The sequence below is a fragment of the Streptopelia decaocto genome (genome assembly GCF_964273445.1).
Source record: "Streptopelia decaocto genome assembly, chromosome: 1".
NCBI lineage: Eukaryota > Metazoa > Chordata > Aves > Columbiformes > Columbidae > Streptopelia > Streptopelia decaocto.
The window spans coordinates 96,878,990-96,903,010 of record NC_138663.1 but is presented as its reverse complement, the minus strand read 5'-3'; the positions used below and the strand labels follow the sequence as shown (position 1 = coordinate 96,903,010).

The 24,021-nt window shown below is 39.1% G+C and overlaps 2 protein-coding genes across 7 annotated transcripts in view; both read left to right on the top strand.

Annotated features, from left to right (window-relative positions):
- Positions 1-1,781: 1,781 nt before the first annotated feature.
- On the top strand, positions 1,782-19,385 carry LOC309451739 (arylsulfatase D-like; the record flags this gene model as incomplete). 5 transcript variants are annotated; one of them, XM_082075790.1, is made up of 12 exons in its annotated part: positions 1,782-1,827; positions 4,010-4,188; positions 4,475-4,524; positions 5,036-5,185; positions 6,171-6,292; positions 7,661-7,783; positions 10,955-11,378; positions 11,811-11,947; positions 12,973-13,107; positions 13,735-13,897; positions 14,183-14,304; positions 15,437-19,385. In XM_082075790.1, the coding sequence occupies 10 exons, from the start codon at positions 4,499-4,501 to the stop codon at positions 15,805-15,807; spliced, it is 1,773 nt and encodes a 590-aa protein (XP_081931916.1). In that variant the 3' UTR covers positions 15,808-19,385. The 5 variants fall into 5 exon arrangements, with proteins under 5 accessions (XP_081931916.1, XP_081931917.1, XP_081931914.1 ...); XM_082075788.1 differs by lacking the exon at positions 1,782-1,827 and adding an exon at positions 2,188-2,307 and having other exon boundaries at positions 3,874-4,188; XM_082075789.1 differs by lacking the exon at positions 1,782-1,827 and adding an exon at positions 2,205-2,307.
- Positions 19,386-22,841: 3,456 nt separating this feature from the next.
- Positions 22,842-24,021, top strand: part of LOC309451702 (arylsulfatase H-like) — a 38,563-nt gene continuing 37,383 nt past the window's right edge. For both annotated transcript variants that reach the window (XM_082075682.1, XM_082075675.1), the window contains exon 1: positions 22,842-23,179. Coding sequence is in view for 1 of the 2 variants with exons in the window: in XM_082075675.1 (XP_081931801.1) it covers positions 23,175-23,179 (5 nt within the window). In the remaining variant the exon portion in view is untranslated. The remainder of the gene's footprint in view (positions 23,180-24,021) is intronic.

Genomic DNA, 24,021 nt, shown 5'->3' with positions numbered 1-24,021 from the left:
CTCGCCCTCACTTATGTCACTTGGGCTAATGTTGCAGAGTAGTCCTGGAGGGCACAAACCAGGTTCCTTCCCAGTGTTGCAAACCTGGATTGTGTGGTCCAGGACAACAGGTAAGGCTCTGCAACTTCTCCTGGGCATTCAGGCCTTGAAGACTTAGTAGAAATCAGAGTTCAAAGAAATAACACCATTTTACTTCTTTGTGCAATGACTTTTAGAAAGGTAGAGTGTGAATCAAGTATTCTCTGAAACCTTACAAGATTTCAAAAAGAAATTGGTCACTAGAGGGAGCCTCTTAATCACCATATCCTAGTATCAAACCACTAGCTTGGGTCTTCAAATCTTAGATGTGGAAGGACTTTAACGGGGTCGGTGAGTGCTATTTCCTCCAACACCCAGTTTGAACAAAATGAGGGTAAGTGACAAGAGTATGCACGACTTCTGCAAAATTATACATTCATTCCACGTTCTGAAGAAACACAGACTTTCTAAAGATTTCCCCTCAGAAAAAGAGGTAGAGCCAGCTATTGCAGTGCCAGGGTACAGAATTAGCTTTGCCTATACCTTTTAAAAATGCCATCTTTATGTGTCACCAGTGAGAGGGCATTCACCCTTTCCTCCTTCAGAGATCAGACACCAAAATAAGCACAAGCTGTCACTGTGAGAGGAAAGTCTTTAGACCACAAGCACTACCCTCCCTCCTTTTTCTTCATTACACTGTAGATGTGCCCAGGTGGTAATACCCAGTGCCAGATTTCATCAAGTGCTGCTTACAGCAACGATCTGGTTTAGGTCTCTCTGTGTTAGAGGGCTATGTACACAACAACAAAGATGTGTTCCTGCAGTATAACTGTAGATATGCATTTAATTTTCTGCTATAATCTAAATTTAGTAAATAATATACCAGTCATAGTTCGTGGTTCTTGGTTACAAACACTATAGTATTATAAATAAGTCCTGAAAAAAACACAAGGAGAATAGGAGAGCAGTGGAGGAGACCCCAGCTGCAAGAAGGGCTCTCCCAGCCCACATGGCCCAGCTGAGATTTATTACAATCTGGACAGAAAAACCCAGAACCTCAGAAGGTGCTTTCTTTTTAGAAAATATACAGCAGCAGAGGGCATCAGACAACAAGAAATCCGATATACACTAATGAATCCTGAAACTAAAGGCACAGTGAAGGGGAGAGGGAAATGGAAAGGTACAGATTGAAATGCTATAACAGGAGTGGGAATAAAGAAGCTGTCACTGAGAGAAGGAAAACCAGGCACATCACTTCTCCTGTGCATACTGGCTGTAACCACTCTAGCACAGAAATTTTGGGGTGGGGGAGAACTGGGGAGGGATCACCCGTGGTGCTGTAACTTGCCTCAGAGGTGCTTCACTAGCAAACCAGCCTGAGCACTGCAATTGGCAATGAACCACTGCCTCATAACGATGTCTCCTTTCTCTTTTAAGATATGAAAACACAGGAAATTCTTCATCAGTAATGCAAGAATGCTGTTTGATAGTATCTCATGCTATCCTGAAACACTCCGGACAACAGGACTCAAACAAGAAAAATCAAGAAAGCAAGCATTAGCCAGCATGTAACCTTAATTTGTCCCTTTGAGTGATGATTAAAAAACAGGCAGAACTCAGAAGTGAAGCCAAATGACTCATTTTCTGAAAAAGTAAATTCAGATCTCTTGTCAGCATTTCCTCCCCACGCCCTAAAACTCTTTCTCACCACATGCACAGATATGACCTTGTCGTTGCTGCAGGCACTCAGGACTGCCATAAAATGAAGATATAAGCTCAATTTCTATTTCTACTAGGAATTGCTGCTTGGTAAGTACAGCAATTTTCTGTTTTCCTTGGTAGAAATGAGGAAAGGTTTATGGGAAACTGTTACTCATACTGACTTTCATTGGAGTGTCTCAGACTTGAAGGAGGACCTTCCCTTGAGAAACCTCTGCTTGGGCAGAAAGCATTTTAACTACATTTTAACTTCTGGTGTTCCCTGGCCCAACCCTCAGGCACGTATGAATGTCACCATTGTGCAATCAGCAGTGGGACGTGTGGTTTAAGAGACTCTGGGATAAATTAGACCATCCAGCAGCCTGCAGGCTCCAGTATAACACAGCTTTCCTGTGGTGAAGCGCGCATGAGCAGCTGGGGCAGATTTAGGGACTGCTTTCAAAAGCAGATGTTAGACGCTGTGCTAAGCAGCAGTCGTCATGCTGAAAAATTGGGAATGATTTTAAGTCAACTGAAAATAAGTTCAAGCTCCAGTTTATCAGCTGCCTGCCTTGAGTGTAACTTGACCAGGTACTGTATTCCTCCCTTACTACGTTAGAAAGTGCACAGGAAAATTTTAATGGGCATTTGGAATTTTTTCTTTTTCTGCTGCTGTAGATAAAAATATCTTGAGGAAGTTTTTAAAAGGCATTTCCTTTTACAACAACATTATTCTTGCACAAGCCTGTGTATAAAGTGAGAGCTGCAGGCAACGCGTTATCATGAGTCTGGCTTTTATCTATACCAGGTCTACAAAATAGGAATTTTTAAAAGACATTTTCACAGTACCAAATTGACTGGAATTATCTGTAAGACATTTCACTGAGTGTTGACAAACTGATGCCACAAATAGGTACAGTTATTGTGAAAAGTGTATCTGAGTGCATCTAAAAATTAGAATATCTTCTTTTAAGCAAGCTGGCTCGAATTGGGGTTTCAGTATCTTATAAATATTTTGATAGAAAAATAAAGATAGGTTAAAAGAGTTCAATCAGTAAAAAACAGTATAGTTAGTAAAATATGAAAGATATGTAAGCTATGCATATGGGATTATTAAAATGGACAAAGGGAAAAAAATCTAAATTACTCTGTGGAGGTTAAATAATGGGAGAGAGAGAAGTTTCACTTTAAGCCGAATTCAATTCAGATAGCAAAGTGGCTTCAGATTGCTGCATGGCATAAGTGCCGCTTTGGCTGAAGTGGTCCCAAAGAGGTCCCAAAAAGGCATCCTCCTCACTGCTTGGGGCTGAATCAGGTGGCAGGTGCTCGCTGCTGCCCCAGTTGCTGGGGCTGAGCAAAGAGCTGCACTGCAGGGCAGGGACCTGGGGTCTCCCCTGACATCTCCCCGAAAAGGGATAAACAGGGCAAGATGCTTTCACTGTCCCTCTTGTCCCCACCTGAGCTGCTGAAGTTTCTCTGACTGGACCCCTGTCACCTCTCTGCAAGGAAATGTCTTGACAGAAACAATAGCAGCCAGTGCAGTGTTTTCTGTATATGACCTGTTACTTTAAGGCAGCTTCTGAGGAAACTCAGCCTTGAGCTCCTGCATGTGCTTTGAGCCAGTGTATCTCTGCCATGAAGTACAGGCAGTTAGTGACAACCAATTACACAATTCAGTTTGAATATTTCCAACTCCCTTTCCTTTCAGCTGTTTTGGAAGCACATGGTATGTATATGTAAAAGATGGCTGAAGTGTTTTCCAGTGTCTTTCCCATATCTACCTAGGATGCAGCAAAGACATAAATCCAACTGCAGGAAGCTGAGTATCTGTGGATTAGAGAGGCTTTATCAGCACTGATGATTGTAAATAAGTGCTTAGGGCTGTTTGGTGACAATTTCCTAAGCACAGAAATTAAAATTTTCCCATTGAGGCCTGTAGTGTTGATGAATAAAATGCAAGAACTATGAGTATTTACTAAGCTGCTAAATACTATAATTTCTGGAAAACAAAACATGAAACAAACATAATTTATAAAATTGAGATGTTTGGGATAGTTTAACTAAACATGGGATTTGAAAGAAGTCTATTTTAAAGCTTTACCAAGGTCATTTGGCCCTCAATTCTGAGCCTTTAAAAAGTTTGACTTGTTCTGGCAGTGAAAGAGAAAATCCCAGAGGAAACTTTGCAGAAAGCTGTGCGGAGAGGGGGGAAAGACCATCGCACCCTGAAATGTGATACCTACATAGAAGGAAAAGGCTCGGCTCAGAGGTCACAAATTCATTGTCTTCTAAGGAAATGTCAGCATTGAAAGAGGACAGCTAGAATTTCTACAAACAAAGATCTGTCTCACAAGCCTGAAAGGAAACTTGGCACTTCATGTAAAGAAGAAGCAGGCTGCTACTATCTTTGCAATTACAGAAAAATAAATGATATTGAGGACTGGACTTTAAAAACCTCTTCCTTTCTGAACAGTAAGTATCTTTCATACAGCTGAGTTATGTAACAAAGGAGAATTTTTTGCTATTTTAAAATAAACTTTTCTATTAAAAAAATTCCTCCAAGAAGTGAAAAAGTGCTAGCAACTAAAATTAACGTCAGTGCCTTTACTCTTCCTCATTTAGGGTTTGATCTGAGAACTACTGAAGTAAATAAAACAGAGAATGGTGATAGGATTTCATTAGGTTTTTAATCTCTTTTTATTGGAGTTACTACTAAGAAGATATGAACATGACAAGGCTTTCTCTCTTGGTTTTGCAGGATCTGAACACTCCAAATGTAGAAATGATTTGGCAACTAATACCTTATTGGTAAGCATAAAGTTAATTCTTTATTGTTAAATGATACTTAGACCTAAAGTGAACAAAGTTTAATAATGACATAATACTGTACAGTAAAAAAAGTAGGGTTGTTTATCTATAAAGTACACTCACAACTTGATTTCGGTTTTACTTTTTTGTTCTTCTTATCTTTTTCACAACACAAAGGTCCCATTCTGGGTAAGAAGGATGCCAGAGGAAGTTGATCACATTCTCAGCTTCCCAGACCAACTTCTAAAAAACACTGAAGCAAAATAACTTACATGTTACCTGTCACACGCAAATTATCAAGTGAGACTGCTGATAGGAAGTTTGTAAACAACTAGAAAGGGGGATTTTAAAGTTATGGTCCTGATATTTTCCTTTTTGTGACATCTGTTTGGGTCAGTGATCAAAATGTAACACGTCATCTACATCTGGGCAGAGATGGGAGGGCCAACAGTCGCTTGCAGTGGAAGAGATAAATGGTCAGGTCATCAGCTTCTTTCCTTCTGTGTTTCAGGACATCCCTGGTCACACCCCTGATTTTTGGTCTGCTTGTGCAGCCACCACTGACACAGCTTTCCATTGTCACACGGCCCAACATCGTCCTGTTGATGGCTGATGACCTCGGCATAGGGGATGTAGGTTGCTATGGGAATGACACTATCAGGTAAGAAAACTAAGCAGAATAGTGAACAGAACTGGTGTGTTATCTGATGTAAGACTGCGGTTATCTGCCCATCACCAGCTATTAGAGCTCTCTTTGAGTTCATTTCCAGAAGAAATGGGAGGATTCCCCATGGGTGCAATTAACGGTAAAAGTAAACCACTACCAGGATTATCTCACAGCCTAGAGGCATTCCCAGAATGAGCTCTGCCATCACAAAGTGCTTGTTGTGGGAATGTCAACCGTTCTTGTGTATTCCTTACAAGCCTGATATTGGGAAACATGAAGTTCTTACATATAACTGAAGATAGAAATGTCGTTCAGTCTTTTAATATATCAGGGCTCCCTACCTCATTTAACTCTCTTTTGCCTTTCTTTCCCAGTCTCACATCAAAATATAGTAGAAATGACTGCAGTGATCTGTGTTACTAGGAAATATTTTTCAAACCAAAGGACAAAAAATTGTCCTTCTCATTGAAAACTGTGCCATGGAATTGCCTGCTGGCTTCCCACCAGCTTGTCACTTCTTTGAAAAAAAAGAAAATTTGGTATGGTCGCTACCCTCACCCAGAAAAGTTTTCAGAATCTCACCCTGATTGACACCAGCTGGCAAGTTTCTGATTGGTAGCTGATGAGCACAGGCAGCCGATGGGGCTCTGCATGGCTGGGCCTCCTCTTCAGCATAGTGTCATCCTGAAGGCATGAGTTTTCTTCTCAAGAGCAGTGGGGTAGATTTCTATAAGGCCCTTTTTAGGACTTGGGAAACAAGAAGGATTTGTTGGCTTGAAATTTATCCTGATAGCGGTTGTTAATGAAGAGAAAAAAATAATATTTCCTCATCACATGAGAAAATTAAAATATTTTTTTTTAAAAAAGCCATCTTCAAATTGAAGAAACTTCCCAAAATAAAGATAAGTATAATATTCCCCATCCCCTTTCCCTTGCAGACCCTCTGAATGCTACCTGACAGTGTTGGTTACATTTTTAGGACCCCGAACATTGATCGCCTGGCAAAGGAAGGAGTGAAACTGACCCAACATATCGCTGCCGCTCCACTTTGCACACCTAGTAGAGCAGCTTTCCTCACCGGCAGATATCCCCTCCGATCAGGTTTGCCTTGCAAAACTAAGCAGCCTTTAAATATTGTTTTAGTGTTGAAGGGAACAGTGTGCAAATAGAGGGGTTGCCACAGACATGTCATCCCTCATTGAGGCAGATAAAGACACACCAGCTAGATCTAGTACCTTCAGGGTGGTGTCTATATTTATGGGATACAGTGAACAACCCTGAGGCAGAAAAGAAGCAGCTCTGCAGAGCAGTGTGCTTCCTCCCAGCTCACAATGTTCATTGTTTCTCGGTGCTCTATTGCACAGATTGGAGCCAGAATTGAGTTAGTAGAAATTGTTAGATTCAAAACAGTCATTATGCAGAACATGGATAATAGTAACAACACATTTCTAAAGCACCAGTTACATGAATTTCTGTTGTGGGTGATTCCTCATTGGATATCAGAAACAGCTCAACCCTGCAGGGAGCAGAGCAGATCTATGCAGATGTGTGTCTATTCCCTCCAGTTGAGGTGCAGGACGATGCATTATAGGAAAGCTTTGTTACCTATGTGTCAGAATTCATCTACCCTATGAAACAACAGTTTGGCAGTTATACTATTTTTCCCAATTCTGGTTTTGAATTAAACATACTATCCTGTCAAACTGCATCCCTGAGATGAAGAGGTATGAAAAGCAAACAGATCTACATGTTTCTAACATCAACTCTCTTATATCCATGGCCTTCGTTCCCGAGGCATTTTGAAGCTGACATGTTGTTTTACTTTTATCATGACAACTCCCACTGAGGTAAATAGCTTGAAAATCCACACGATCTTGTACAGACTCTCTCCCACTGTAACAACAGGGCCAAGATATTCAATGCATCCGTGACAGATTGTACTTCACATAACATTGTATGATGGGGTTATAGCCAGTATGTAATCTTAAATAACAGGATGTAAACCTGCAGGTGAGTAGAAGATTGTGGTGCCAAACTCTGTGGGTTTCAGACATCAGCTATACCACTGTGCAGGGAAATCTTGAGTTCCCAGGCAGCCTTCTGCAAGCTGGAGTTTGAGGCTGACAGAAGGCTGAAGTGTCCCCTGCCCACACAGTCACACTAAGTGCACTTGGTAGAGCCTGGATGCCACTGTGACATATAAAAGCTCCTGTACAACTGTGCCATTCTGAATAAAATGAAATGAAATATCTCAGTATACAAAACAGGAAGAATAAATATTCCATAACTGAGAGATTTAACTCTTTCTTAATCTTGTTTAGAGTTTTAGATTCATTTCCCCAAACAAACAGCATTAGGATACATGTTTAACACTATAATATCAATGAAACCAGGAAACAAGAAAGTATGTCTGATAAAAGTACTGTACCAGTTATACTTACTAAGATTATTTATTACTGTATTTTTTAGGAATGGATGCTGTAAACAATTACCGTGTTATTTTTTGGAATGGTGGCTCAGGAGGGCTTCCTCCAAATGAAACCACTTTTGCCAAAATATTGCAGCAGCAAGGCTACAGCACAGGACTGATAGGTATGGGTATGCTCCTTAGGATGGCCTAGAATGTGTTTCATGTGCATGTCTCACTCAAACGACTTGTTTAAGTATAGTTAGCAACTGCTCATACCTCGGTTGTAATATTTTTATTTCCTGATTTAAGAATATCTTGTAGGAAGAAATCCTGACCAAAAATAATCTCTCCTAAAAGAATAGGCATCTAATAAAAAGAACAGTCTTAAGGTTGACCTGCTTTCAAGCAGAGCTATGGTTGTTCAAATATATAATGGAAAATATGTTAATATTTCTTGAATGCTATCCTGCTAGGTATGTGATAATTATTCCAATGTTATTTCATTAAGAAATGAGTGCTATATAAATATGCATGATGATGCTTCACACAGCTCAGAGCAGATTCACAACAGAAGGGAACAGCTGCAACTTAAAACAATAGAATCAGTTCATAATATTGCAGATTTGACCTTTGAGAAACAAAGCAATTATTTTTTCTTTAATTACAGCGTGCCATTATAATTCACTGAGCTTTCAGTACAGCCCACAAAACATTGCCTCCTTCAGCATTAATATGAATTCCACTTTATCTTGTATTTTATAGGACGTTTTTTTTAATACAGTTGTAACTATTGGTCATGATCCAGTTTCAAATATTTATCTTAGATGTGTCATATAGTTCCACAGGCTGATAAAACACAAATGTTCCTGAGCTGAATTTTCAGCTATTTACCATACTTCATCTGAGTATCTAAATGTCAATATCCAAAATCAATGTCTGACACATAAAAATATTGGCTGCACAAATAAACTGAACTTACTAATAAAAGTGTCAGCAGGAATGGATTTGTATTAATTCAGCAGAATAAATCTAAACCATACAGGACAATATTAAGCAAATCTCTCAGAATATTTTAAGGTCTGTATTGCTGAACCTTCTTCTCTTCTTAGTTCTGCAGCAATACTAGTTTAGTTGTTTTAATCAGTTCATTAAAAAGGCCATGTTTATTAGCCATGTGCTTCAGCTTGGATTCCACATGTAATCACTAACAAAACAATCAGATTTGTCTCCACTTTGCTAAAGGAATTGCCCTGCAGGGAGATTGTGCTGCACCCCTCCCAGAAGCTAGCTAGCAAAATGGTCTGGCATTTTCCCTCTGGGCATCTCAGCTAAAATCACCCTACAGACACTGAGAGCATCACTTAGGTTAACCAGATTGACAAATTCTGATTAATTGCATTATAGGAGATGATAGAAAGCACTGGTGATACCTGACACAAATAAACACATAAGTACAACTTTACATTCAAGTCATGATGCAGGAGATCTTACACAACATCTATCCCCATTACCACAGTTGAATGAACACTAAATAGTCTCACCTGAATGGGATTGTTTTGCTCCAAGCACAACCAGTTTAACTGCAAAGTTAAATCTTATTAATAACCTGCAGCTTGATATGATGATGAGACTTTTTGTTGGGAAATGCTTTGCACACTCTTTGTAGTCAGAAAGCCAATGTTGTATAACATATACCCTCAAAGATTAATTTATCTTTATTATACACTTAGTTTGTCTTCTGGAGATTTGAGTCTTTTGTAATGTGTCAGAAGCGTTTGTCAACTTCAGCTGGAGATTTAGGTGTTGGAGTGCATCTGAAGTCCAAGGACACTTAAGCTGAACCTGTATTTATGACCAATACATCTATGTATTGATTACAAACCTGTTTCATTCTACAGCTGGCTCTAAATATGTCAAAAGGTAAACTGAGTAGACATTTCAGCTGAAAGCAATTAATCCATCTAGAATAGAACTTTCAGTATTTCTTTATATTTAAAACCAAAAAACAGATGTTTTTTTTTTCCTATGAAGCAGTTTTTTTCTGCTCCTATTGTAATGCACAGCAATTCTATTGAAACGTACTCGGGGTCAGCTGCTACTATATGTATTGGTAACATAGTCAACTATTTTTTTAGGATAATCTCCTTCTGTAAGTACATAATTCCTTGCTCCACAATAAGAATTAGTTGCAAGTTAGTTTTCAAGTAAAATTCTAAAAGTTCATTTTTATCTATAGAACTTGTATCTAAGGTCTGCATTACATCAAAGATCATCAAATGCCATTAAACTCCATCTCTCTGATGAGAAGTACATTTTGATTGCTTGATTCAAATATTCACAAGCCTCGGTGTCTAAGCCAAATGAGTCAACTTTTCATGTCTCCATGTAAGCACCTAACCAGTCTGTTTGGAACAAGTGGAGGGGAAGCAAAAGCATGGTTTTGATATGCCATTCATCGTAATAGTGGACATGTGTTCATAAAAAAGAACAAATTGTATTGCAAAATGTCATAAGATGTTCCTTTTGATACATGAAGATTTCAGAACTTAAAAGGAAGTGGCTTTGACTTTTCAAATTTGTTGAAATACAAATAAATAGCAACAATACTTATAAAACAAAGCCTTTCATTCTCATCCAGTATGCAGCGATATTATCAGCAAAACTACTTATATATGTACAGCTTCATGAGAAATCCTGATCTCCTGAGTTCAACTTCTTCTGGATCTGGTGGTTTGTCTGCCAAACCCACTGCTGAACTGCCGTTTACTTAGCTATATCATCCATAGCTTCCCTAATCAGTCCAGCACCAACATGTCACTGAGTGTTGCCATAGTCCTGACCCTAAGCTGTTCAAAACTTGCCAGAAACCCGTCTGCATAGCACCTTGTAGGTAAAGAGACAACATGACAACAGAACAATGGCATTTTGCCCTGTGTTTAATAAAGGTCTTCTTCCTCCTATGTCATATCCGACAGGTCTCCAGGAAGGCCACACATGTTTGCTCAGTTCTGAAAATCTGATTTTTTTGCAATTTCTAGTTCCTTTTATAGTCCAGTTTTTTTACATTTGATCAAAGCTACAAGGCATTAATATATGCATGGAGCACCAATAACTTTTTTGGAAATTTATAATTTGTTTACTTTCATCAACTGTAACATATATCCCATTATATCAGTACATACTCAGTCTACACGTCTATATAGTTATCCTACACATATCTATCTTATATGTATAGGATTAAGAAGCTATCATGAGTAGGAGAAAACTCAACCATTTTTAGAGAAAGGTTTTGTGTGAGGTAAAGACCATTTTTAAATACCATGTCTTTACATTTTAATAATCTGTATTTTCAGGGAAGTGGCATCAAGGTGTTAACTGTAAATCCCGCAATGACCATTGTCATCATCCTTTAAAACACGGGTTTGACTATTTTTATGGGATGCCTTTTACACTAATAAGTGACTGCCAACCAACGGAACCACCAGAGATGGACAGAGCCTTTAGAAGGAGACTCTGGCTTTACACTCAGATGATTTGCCTTGTTACATTCACCGCAGCCCTGGGAAAGCTGACGGGCTTGATTTCAGTCCGCTGGAAAACGCTGAGCTGCCTTGCTGGGTTTAGTCTCTTGTTCTTCCTATCCTGGTTCTCAAGTTACGGGTTTGTACGATACTGGAACTGCATTATGATGAGAAATTATGAAGTTACTGAGCAGCCAATGGTGACAGACAGGACTACATCCCTTATCTTGAGAGAGTCCATTTCATTTATTGAAAGGTAAAGTGTGTTTCCTTTGATCACAATTTTTTCTGGTTCTCGCTTGTCTTGCAATTTTTAAATAGCACTTTCCCATGTGAAGTGTTCATAATTTTTAATATAGAGGATTTTAAGTATTATTATGCCTATTAATCATTAATAATATTAGTAACGATATTATATTATTAAACAAAAGAAAATAGCTGCTGCTTAAGGAAGTCTGTTATTCCTAGCTTCATGAAAGCTGAGAACACTTCCAGACTTCCATGGATTGGATTGAACATTTCTAGATCCTAATTACTGGGGTCTAATAATTTACAAAGTAAGATGTTTCTGAAGTGATTGTTGAAATATATAGATGCAAATCATAATACCATTTTCCATTACTACTGACCTCTGCATGTATTGAGAACCTTCCCCCCCAATAACAAAGTTTTAATTTCTGTTTTTTAGAAATAAGCACAAGCCATTTCTCCTCTTTCTTTCCTTTTTACACTCCCATACTCCCCTCCTCACCACAGAGAAGTTTCTTGGGAGAAGCAGACACGGTTTATATGGAGACAACGTAGAGGAGATGGACTGGATGGTGGGTAAGTTACCATAGCAAATAACAATGTCTCCAATGACCTAATACCTAGGTCTGAATATATAATAAAAATGTAGTTGTTATTAAAAGAACAAGGAAGAGGATTAAAAACAAGCAGGACAAAAGTCCTAAGTTTTTTGTGAGCTTCTTTCAACCTTGTACGAGCACTGTTGGCTTACAGCATTGGCTTTTTATTTCCTCCAGTCTTGGGCCAAATGAGTCTTTCTGTTCATTCTTTTTTTTTGGTCTAGTATTTACAATTTTTAACCATGTCTCCTTGGCTCCCGTCAGGGAGGTCTGCTCTTCTGACTACATAAGTGAAAATTATTTAGTTTTCTTTGGTTATTAAAGATCAGGAAATTTCAGCCTCTTATGGTCATGTCTTATCTATTTCTAAGTAGGACACATCAGAAAGTGATACAACTGATAAGCAAATTAATTCCAGATGTAAATAACCAAGCTGTTTCTCTGTGACTGCTGTCAAACTCTTATACACCACAAATATAATTAAGAACATCAAGAACAGCTCAAGAAAGACTTTTTAATAAAAAATATTCATATTATTAATGCATATGATATCCTGTCAGTAATTTAATGCAAATAATAACTGTGGTCTAGACAATATAAGGGTACATGACATTTTTAACTCATTTCTCATGATGGCCACCACTGATGCAACATCTGACTTTTTGAGGCCTTGGATATGTTTTATTTCCAAACATTTACAGCACATGGCACTTCTGTCCGTTACAATACAGGCTTCTAGTCTGTGACTATGGTTCTTGCACTCCTTTGTTATAATACTAGTAATAAAGGAGTTACAACACATCACAAATTTTCTGTGCTTTTACAGACAGTCAAATCACAAGTATAAATCTCAACCCTAAAAAACTTCTTTTAAACAATAAGCAGCCTTACACAGATACAGGTAAGAAATTAGTGATGGACGTTTACAAGTCCAAGGCTAAAATTTATGTAGTATAAGCAATATTTTTGCTTTTTAATACACACATATTCCTGTGTTTACAGGCCAGGTTCTAGATGCTATTGACAAGGAAGGTTTGAAAACTACTACACTGGTTTACTTTGCCTCTGACCATGGTGGATGGCTGGAAAGACAAGAAGGAAAAAGGCAGCTTGGTGGCTGGAATGGAATATACAGAGGTAAGAGTTGTCAGGGATGGTGACAACCCAGAAACAACTATTAAAGTACTCAGGACACCCTTAAAGCTTTGATAAGGCTGTATGCCCAAGGAGTAACAGTGTTTTATCACTGAAAGGTGAATTAGCCTCATTCTCATTAGGCTTTTAAAAATGTAGCCTGTTCTAGCCTGTGCAGGTGTTCTTTATAAGTATGAATTCCCAAACTGTCCTTTCCTCACGAGGCAACTGATCATAATTTTTATTAATATTGCGTAACTTCTCACTAAACATTAATTGCCTTAAATACAACAGGTATGTTACAGGATTGTAAAAGAGGGAATAGAACTAGGCTAAGAAAACATTTAATGCCTGAAAATTGTATCCACACTGAGACCCAATGGAGCAATGTGTTTGTAAAACAATAGAAGGGAATAAGTGTGTAAGGTCACTCGAGGGGTCTGATATAGTGAACACACTTTCACTGATGTTGACAGGGAGCTTAGCGGTAAAAACAAAATGGTAAGGAAGGCTCATAAAAGTAACATTAGCTTATGATAATACAATAATATTTGTCTAAAATGTCTCTATTTCAAATGAAGCTTTTTTAAATGAAAATTCATTACTTTTTTTTTTTTTTTTTTATGAAAGGTGGAAAAGCTATGGGAGGCTGGGAAGGAGGAATCCGTGTCCCAGGGATATTTAGATGGCCAGGAGTGTTACCTGCAGGCACAGTTATTGATGAACCTACAAGCCTTATGGACATTTATCCTACAGTTGTTCATCTGGCTGGAGGGGTACTACCCCAAGACAGGTATAAGCACAAGTGTTTTCATTTCTCCTTCTCTCCCAGAATGATGGAAAATCTAATTTGGAAACATATTCTAAAAATCTGACATTTTCTTTCACACTTCTGTTCCTTCTCTAGACAAAAATGTTACCACAGCTTAGTCACTCCTTCTCTACATTTGAGATTTGGCAATCTTTTACAAGCACATCCCTTGTTCAAAGTTGCCAGTTCCAGCAAGAGGTGGCATGCAGAAGGAACACAATCCTGTACAGCTTACCCCAGTCTGATGGTCTCCATTTTTCCTGCTAGGGTGATTGATGGCCGGGATCTAATGCCTTTACTACAAGGAACAGTTGAGCACTCAGAGCACGAGTTCCTGTTTCATTACTGTGGTATTCACCTACATGCTGTGCGGTGGCATCAGAAGGACAGTGAGTGCAGAACTTCTTTCAAAAGAATTAGGTTTAATGTATGGGAGGGCACATTTGTCTAACACATTTTTTCTGGCACCAAGTTTTCCAAGTAGATCCAGGTGTAAGGTGGTAAAGAACTTGATAGCATGTATTGTATGGCACAAAGAATTTCTTCATGGCTTCAAGGCACATGGCATGCCAGACAGGCTGCTGGAACTCAAGACGGGCCTTAACCCACCTCTCCATCTGAATGAAAGGCCTGTGGAGTCCATGCCCTCCTTGTCTCACGGAGAAGTCCTTGTCTCAACCCTTTGTCCATCCTTCTGCTACTTTAACAAGGAAGTAAGACATAGAAAACCCAAATCTTTTTTCATGTCTTCATAAAAAAAAGAGTAAGCAATTGTCGGGGGTCAAGACCCCGGCATGGGTTCGGGCCTAGGGCGACGGAGGAAGAAATACGGCCATCCGATGCGGATGATAAACATGCTTCGTTTATTGACACGAGCCACTGGCCTTTATAGTAAGGCAGAGCACAGACCTTTATAACACTTCTATTTATAGCAATTCTATTTATAGCAGACCCTTATAAGCAGTAGCAATTCTATTTATAGCACAGACCTTTATAAAGCAGTTCTATTAATTATGCCTACTCGTCAAACACCGATTTGATAGCATACGTAATGAGCCCATCCCAACATACATAATGAGTCCATCCCCTTCTGTGGTTTCTCTGGTATGTGAATTCCCTCGTTATCTTGGAGCTGCCTCCTGAGACCTGTTTATCCAGGCCTTTCCCAGGCAATACCTTCTCACTTACCCTCAGCTCATGCTAACTGAGGCCTACTCATGCTAACTAGAAGAGATCCTCTCCGTAGAGAGGGTCTCATGCCCTTTCTCTCTTGGCCATTCTCCAACAAGCAATAACTTATACTTGCTGAAAATTTTAGAGAAATTTCAAAATGTAAAAATTAATGTTGCATTCTTGATTTAATTCTATGGCACTTAATTCTAAATGAAATTACAATATTTTATCAACTAAAAAGTACAGAGCTGAAGTGCAAAGAGAAACAATCCCTAGAAAAACATTCACTCTTCTAATGCCTTGTGATAACCACCAGTGACATTGCAAGTGTTCTTTCTTTCCTGCCAGGTGGAGCCATCTGGAAGGCTCATTACATGACCCCCATCTTCCGTCCACTCGGGGCTGGGGCTTGTTATGATAGAGGATTTTGCCCGTGTTTTGGGGAAGGTGTGACCCATCATAACCCTCCCCTGCTGTTTGATCTCTCGCAAGACCCTTCTGAAGCCAAACCTCTGTCAGCTGACACCGAGCCCCTCTTTGACATTGTGATAAGAAAGATTGGAAGAGCCATAGAGGAGCATCGCAGTACACTGACTCCAGTCCCAGAGCAGCTCTCCTTGTCCAATGTGGTGTGGAAACCGTGGCTACAGCCGTGCTGTGGGACATTCCCATTCTGTTGGTGTGATAAGGAAGGTGATAATGAACTTGCCAATCTATAAAGGAAAGAACCAATGTTACTTCCTCAAAAGCATTTTTAGATCAAGAGTGTTTCCTTTGGGGTGTTGACTGATGGGTTGGTTGTTTGTTTTGATGGAGCCTTTATATGAGAATTGCTCCAGTGATTGGCACAGTATTTGGTAAATGTGGCTTTAGGCTGGACACTCTAAGGGAGACAGCAAGGCAGAATGATCTGAAGAACACATTTGCACTTGCGTCTGTTGGCAACTGAATGAACAGTTCAAATGCACTGAAGCAGGCCAAGATTAGAGCTGTACAAGTAATTATATAACTTATGTTTTTTGTTCTGTATTTCCAAATAATTTGTGGATTTAGATCTCCCTTAGCTCTGTTATCCTTACTGGTGATGCATAAGGTCTTGCTATAAAGAATTTTTGCAGACCACTGCCTCCAAAATAGTTTTACTCATAGTTCCCCACAGAATCTCCTTTAAAACTAGCTTCCTTCCTTCCTTGTAGCTAGTCTTGCCAGCAGCAGTGACAATGGCAGTTGGTTAGCCTGGGGCTTCTGGATCAGGAGAAATTTCCCAGGTGACGCATAAAGCTTGGAAACATGACACACTGGGTAATGCCTGTCTGCACTTTCTGATAAAGATGAGACTCCTCTGATTGGAGTCATCCTCTTTTGATGAAGAACACAAAAGGGAAAAGATTTTCCCTTTCCAAAGCTCCCATTGCACCCAGCTGTCTAAGCAGCACTAGCAAGGGCGTAGGGGCATTGGTGGTCACAGAAGTGCCACACTGATAAACACTTCAGTCATTCAGGCACAGAATTGCACATGTTACCTTGTTGTTCACATCTCAGCCATAACTAGTTCCTGCTAGCATGCAGTAGGTTCAGAAAAATACTCTTTTGAAAGATGCCCAACACTAAATATAAAAACAAACTTTAATTTATTATTCTAAAATGCATAATTAAGGTATTTTTTGCTTCACAAATTTTCATCCCCCAAACTGCTAGATTTACTTAGATCCATTACCTCTGCTGCTGTAAATTCATTAATTTCCTTCTTTGTGTTAACATAGTTGTTCTTATTAAAGTGGCCTTGCAGGTAATGCTTTTCATTTTAGGGTATAACATTTATCCGTTCACATAGGCAAGTTTACACCAGTATGTCTGAATATGTAGGCATCTGAGAATATAATTTGCCCATTCAATTTATTTCACTTTTTTTTTTACTACTTTTTAAACTAACGTGCTAGGGCCCTTTTCAATTGTTAATTTCCTTTGAAAAATGTTTGGTTTATTTTGGTTTTATCTTCCCTGTTGTTTCCCATAATTCAGTCACCAGGAAATCTGCAGGTAAACAAAGCCCTCCAGCTTAAAACCAAAGTTTTATTGTATGCTGTGATTTCATGCATTTTACTTTCTCTTATAATTCACCCAGATGCTCCATTTTGAGAATCTGAGTGGTCCCATGGATTAACCTTTTTGTCCCTAAATATATAAGTTTGCATCTTTGATGTCTATGCTTGAGCATTATCTCAAGCTCCTAAGCTCTATGCTGCTCAAGGTTACATTCATTTAGTAACACTAGGTTTGCTGCTAACAACCCTGGATTACAGTTTCTTGGAGCACAGATTCTTTGAAGCTTTGGAAAGTGCATCAACAAAATTGCTGCCAGAATTAAACAGTCACATGAAAAGGAGGAGGAAAAAAACCCCATTAATTATACTCTAGGTGAAACACATTCGGACTGGTAAAAGGTTGACTAGCCTCCAAGGATAGAGAATGCTTGTGAGAGTTTGCCCAATGTTATGAGTGTTGCAGTAGCCCTTTAGATTATGTAACTTCCATCTTTAGTCTATTTATGATAGCTTGGATAAACAGCTCATGAGAAGCTTTCTTCAGCCAAATAAAAATTCATTGAAAGCTCTGCAGGGTGCTGCACATTCCTGCACTCACCGGCACACTCCCCTGGGAGCTTCACATCTATCGAGACAGAAACCTTTTTCCCCATTGCAACAAATGTGCCACATCTGAGAACTAGCAGAGAGACCACGTGTCCCCGATCTGGCCTGTGCTGCCTCTCCTTTTCTCATTGATTTCCCTCTGAAACTCTTCATAAAATTGGGGCCAGGCCCTCCATCTGATTAGGTTTCAAGGAATCACCACTAAGTCACTAAAGCTCTTGTTCCATCTCTAGGGAACTCCCTGAGTCCCATGTGATGGTCTCCTTCTCTCTCTCTGCAGGACAACCTATGGTGAGTCATGAAGGGAGAGAGGATTAATTGCTGTCTTGCTGGCACAATCAGTCAGAGCAGGTGAGAGCTAGATAACACACATGTTGAAGACAGTGGTAGTCTCTCTGCTGAGATGTAACCTTCAAAAAGGCAAACAAACATACCGAAATGTAGATAAACATGGATATTATTTCCCGTAACAGATTACTCCCATTCAGAAACATTAAATCATTTAGCCCTGCAGGTAACTGAACAAATCCATGCAGATTCCTACTCGTTCCTTTCAGGCAGCATTACAGGCAGGACGACAGGTTTATAGGACCATTTTTGTTAGCTGTGTATCAAATTTTGTTCATCCCATAAAATAGCCACCAGTTTGACAACTATATTATTTTCTGAAGTTCCTTCTTTCAAGAAACGCTGTTCTGTCAAACTAGAATCCTCAGAATACTCTGAAAAACAGATAACTATATACAGCTCTATCAGAAGCTGTCTTGTACTGCAATGGTTTCAATGTGTACATTCTTGGAGAAGTGAAGGAGATGATACGTTTCCTCAATCCCATGCTGAGACTTCCCACTGACATCAGCCGAAGATGCCAGAGAGAGCCAGACATCTGGCGAGAGCCAGACATCACTGCCAGTGTGTGTCTTAAAATAGCTGATATGGTAACATCTCACTGCCATTGAATGAAAGACTCATCTCATCTAGCATTCTTGTATAAACACACATGCATAAGTTGTTTTGAAAAGATACCTTCAGGTGACAGTTAGATATGCAGAATAAAATATATTTAACTGTATCAAATGATATCATTTGTAGATTTAGCCCTTCAGGAAGAGAAATATCACTGGAAGGATGTTCAAAAGTTGTAGGACATTAGACCATACAAAAACAGGATTTGGAAACACCCTGTCAAATACTATTCAGTTTGTTCGCTCTTTTTAATTTTTTTTTTTAATCTAATTGATGTACTACTATTTCAGTGCAAATCAGTGCCTAAGACTGATTTTTACTGCATAGTCACAATACAGTTTACACCTAGTTATATTTATACTGGTCATAGCCTGAGGTGACTTAGATAGTGTTCAAGATGGACTTCAAGAGCATCTTACAAAACCCCTAAAATCTAAATTTGGATACTGAAAAAGTTTTCAAACACAACAGCAATCAACATTTGAGCATGCAAATTAAGCTGTTGAAAATCTAATGATCTCTCTAGTCATAAAATATTTGTCTGTTTTCTTGAAAAGGTGATCTTTGAAGCTTAAAGAAGAAAATAATTATTGCCTGTTTTGTTTTGTTTTGTTTTTTAGTAGTATTTAATCTTTTTTTTTGTTTTAGAATAATAGTAGTATTTTTAAGCTGGTTTTGAACTCCCCTGAACACACATTGGTCAAGTGCTTCAGCTTGACTTCCACATGTAATCACCAACAAGATCACATAGTTTTCAGTATTTCAAGCTAAGTGTTCCTCTGTGGAGACCATGATGCAACATTTTGAGAATCTGCCTGGCCCCACAGATTAGAAGTTTTGTGCCTGAATATGTAAGTTGGTATCTGCAATGTCTATGCTTGAGTGCTGTCTCAAGCAAGATTGACAATTTCTGTCAAACGGCATCTCAGGGGCAGAGCAAAACGTCAGCAATCGATGGTAGTCCCCGGAAACGTAAAAATCAGTATTATAAGAAGAAAACCTTACACAGTATCTGTCTGTACCATGAAACTCGAATGGACACAATATTGTCTCATTATTTCTATTAAGCGTCACATCATAACATAGTACTTTATCAGTAAGCATTTGTATTCTCTGTAAAAACAATAATTAAAAAAAAAAAGTTAATAGTAATAGGATATAAAAAGCAAGCACTTACTGTCCTGGTTTTCAAGATTCAGCTTCAGTTGCCATTATTTTCTCCTTGGTGCTTCAGTGTTTTTTTCTTGTACACTTCAGTATCCTTCACAGGAATGTTTTGGGTTTATTTTTATTTGAAGGATTTTACTGATCTCAGCAGAAGATTGAGACACTTCCAAAATCAAACACATGAGCTAGTTACAGAGTTGACTTTCTGCAGGTTTGGGGAAGAGCAGAATGTTCAGCTAAAAAAGAAGTCAGTATACCCATCAGGCAGTCAATTTTTTATTGATCATTGCTAAAATTACTCATCTATTTATAAACTCACTACTTGTGTTCCTTTATTCCATGAAATCTCATAATCTCTTTCTAGGCAACAGAGGTAAAATGAGAATGGTATTTTAACCTTTGCTTAATATGTGTTTTCTACTTCTTAAAGCTGGCAAAATAAATTAAAAAAAAAAAAAAAAAAAAAAGGCCAGAGATATTTGTTTTGTTTTAGAAGCTTGGGCTCTTCAAGACTATGATTCATACCGCTTTCTTGTCTGTGATCTATGTTATCAAGGAAAGGAACAGCAATGCCAAGGCCTAGTGGGTTCTAAGTGATTTTAAGTATTTTTTCTTAAGATTTAAAAATATTAATATTTTCAGGAAGCCACCATCAAGGTGCTTACTGTGAATTCACAATGGCCAAAGTCATCACTGTTTAAATGATGGGTTTGGTCATTTTTATGGAATGCCTCTTAGCTTAAGAAATAGCTGTCAGATAACTTAGCCTCCTGGACCGATGAGAGCCTTCAATGTGAAGCTTTGGCTTTTTAAAGCAGATAATTGGCTTCATTACACTCCTGCCTTTGGGCAACTTACTGCTTTGATTTCATGCTGCTGGAAAAACATCATCTGCCTTGCTGGGTTTGATCATTTGTTCTATGCCACCTACTTCTCATTATCAATTTGTTAAACACAGGAACAGGGTTATGATGAGAGCCCATGAATTTACAGCACAAACAGTGGTGATGGAAAGGACTTTATTTCTCATCTTCAGGGAGGCAGCATCATCAACTGAAAGTTAAAATAGATTCCCCTGCAAATCTACTTTTGTTTCTGGGGCATCTTCCTTCTCTGTTTGAATGTCTGAGAAATGAATGATCAGTAAGTTGTCTTAAGCCAAGATTTCAAAAGTAAAACTGACTCTATATGAATGATCATATTATGTCTTCATTTCAAAAGCTAAGGTTTCCCTGAATTTTCCATGATCATTACCTCTTTTAAGGCACTGAAAATTTTTGAAAACTTTCACATTTTGGAAGAAAATTGTGGCACTTAAATAGACACTTAAATAGATATTTTTTTTGCTGAGGAGACCAAAACTTTTTAAAGGATTGTAGACAAAGATAGCAGTAGACTGGCTTCCCCGATCAGTACATCCTATGGTATGTATTTCCTGCTTACTTCAGTCATGGGTGCACCAAATTAGTCACATCTGATTGTACTTTCCTTGAGCTACTGACCCATATAAGAACTACAGGGCCACTTTTTCTATCCTCTGCACAGCACTTCCCAGCAGGAAGGACTTTTCATAACTTCCAGTCTTCCCATTTCTGGCAGTACTGCTTAGGGCAGCTGCCACAATAACAAACCACACTCGTTTCTAAAAGGGATCAAAAGCCAGGGAATCTTGCCTGCTGTGCAAATCACAACTGTCTCTGAAGTTTTAAATTTTTTGCCTTTGTCTCCCAGTCACATGTCAAGAAATGCTATCACAGCATCTGTAATCACAACTGAAAAATCAACACATATCTGCTGAAGTGCAAACTAATTTGTTATTCTAATGACTGTAAGATTAATAATATAACTACCATATTTTGACTATAACTAATACATTTTTTTAAAGTACCTAATATCTTATACAAGCATATTCTTCAAGTACAATGACTGTTTAGTTGTTAAAATATGCAAGTGTACCAATACAAGTATGCTCAGTAGGCTCTGATTCTAAGTCATGCTAGATGAGACTCTTCAAATATTGATACAACTGATAGACAAATGCCATTTTAACCTTATTACTACTTGTCAGTCTTTAAAATTCAGAAGAGCACTGACTGCTGATGAACATTTTAAAATATAAAAAAAAGTTTATGCACTTTAATGTCTAACACTTAGGGGCACTGCCCATTCTATGTCTCTGCATTGAGTGACAGGGTCTTGGTCTGGAATTGGGTCTCTATATGTGGCAACAAAGACTGTGCTAACAAGGAGCCCCCTTCACAAAAAGCCCTTTCTTGGCACTTGCTGACTTTTTCTGTGATTGAAAATACTGGTCCTGCAAAAACTGATGTTTAGGCTTTGTGCAACTGGTCTGTCCATTAAGCTTGGATGATTAGGGAGGCTGAATTTAAAGCCGGTCTTCGGTTAATCCTTTATGTTGGTGATCTACATGTTATTCAGAGTGATTATGTATTTATAATATCAGTGTCTAGTTAATAAGTTCTGATTGTTTTCTCCACCTTGCCATGGTGTTTTATATTAATATTTATTTTGGCCTCTGAGCAATTTAGGATTCTCAATGATATGTCCACACCAAGAACCTCAACCCTTTTTCCTGTCTTTAAATAAAGCCATTATTCAATGGGTTGCAGCATGACACATTTGTATCCAATTTTTAAAACATCATAAGCACATGTAGTCAGTAAAAAGAGGGGGCTGGTGCCCCCATGGGTCTGCAAAGTTGCGAGGCAAGCCAGACTGCACAACCACGAGTATTTGCATTGGCAAAACAGAGCACTCACAGACAGATGAACTATAATAACATAATTGGGAGTTAGCCAGGCTGCCAGAGTTGGTATGCAAACACCAAGGTGACACTATGATGACTGATCTTCTTTGATCTCAAGAGGGTTAGTTGGCTCACCCTCTGCATTAACTATGGCTCTCCTGTTTTCATCCATAGGGTGTTTTTCCATACGGATTGATGTAGCCTACAGTCTCACTGCCCGTGATCTTACACTCAATGATCACCAAAGCTCTTTCTGTTGGCCCTGGCTATTATAGGAGCTGTATTTCCAGCTTCTACTTTAAAACAGTTCTTCCTTATTCAGCCCTTGGCACCAGGAGCAGGCAGAGAAGCCCTCCCCTGTGGCAGGCAAGATGACATGCCTTTGGCAAGATTTTTAAAGGAGACCGATACTCACCAATTACTCTTGAGACAGATACACAAGCCATGCTTTATGGAAAAACTATCTTTCGAAGCAAAGATCAGAAAGCCTGAGACAAAGAAGAAGGTGAAAACAAAGCTCCTTCAGTGAGTGAGAATGGAGTAAGTAAAAGATTAGGGTTTGGTGGGGTTTGTTTGGTTGGGTTTTCTTAAAGAAAATCGTCTCTATTCTTCCTTCGTGAGGACTTTTTCTTCCTTACTTTACACCCTTAACACAAGGCTGACAAGTCTTTCCAGCAGTGTGGATTTGCTACCGCTCCCCGCCCAGGGGGCTCTGGGCAGGAGCAGCCCCGGGGCCAGCACTGTCCCAGGAGGCGTCCAGCCTGGTTCCCATGAGGCGTTTTTGGGAAGCTGAATTGCAGCGGTGAACTTTACCCCGCGGAGCTCTTTCCTTAGGCAGCGACCTGCTTCTGCACCTACTCGCGTCTTCCCCTGCAAAGCTCCAGCTGGGAGGGCACCCAGCCTCTGCCTTCCTGCCCAGCTGCTCCACCGGCTCATAAATAGCAAAAACAACGTGTGAGCAGGGTTAGAGGGCCTGGGAGGAGAGAAGGGGGGGTGGTTACCATAACAATCCGTTTTCCTGTCCTCTTCACCATTTCAAACCAAGCTCCAGTTTTTGGAGGGCTAGGTGGTGAACGGCAAGTATTCTGATTTTATTATTATTGCTAGTTATTGTGGCTTTACAATGGTATACAGAAAGCATAATCTGCTTCCATGTTGCTTCCATGTGATCTTCACTGCTTCTTTAGTAGCTGTGCTCCTAGTTGCTGTTCTTTTTATCTCATTTGTCTACCCTGTTTCTGCCTCAAATTTTCCACCCTTGTGCATTGCTCTTGTCCCAGCTGTAAGGAAAGCTGCATGTTTCTAACTGTATAGTTTGAAGTCAGGGGCACAATTAGATCATTTAGGCCACGGAGTGCTAATCATGATGTGAAAATGCATGA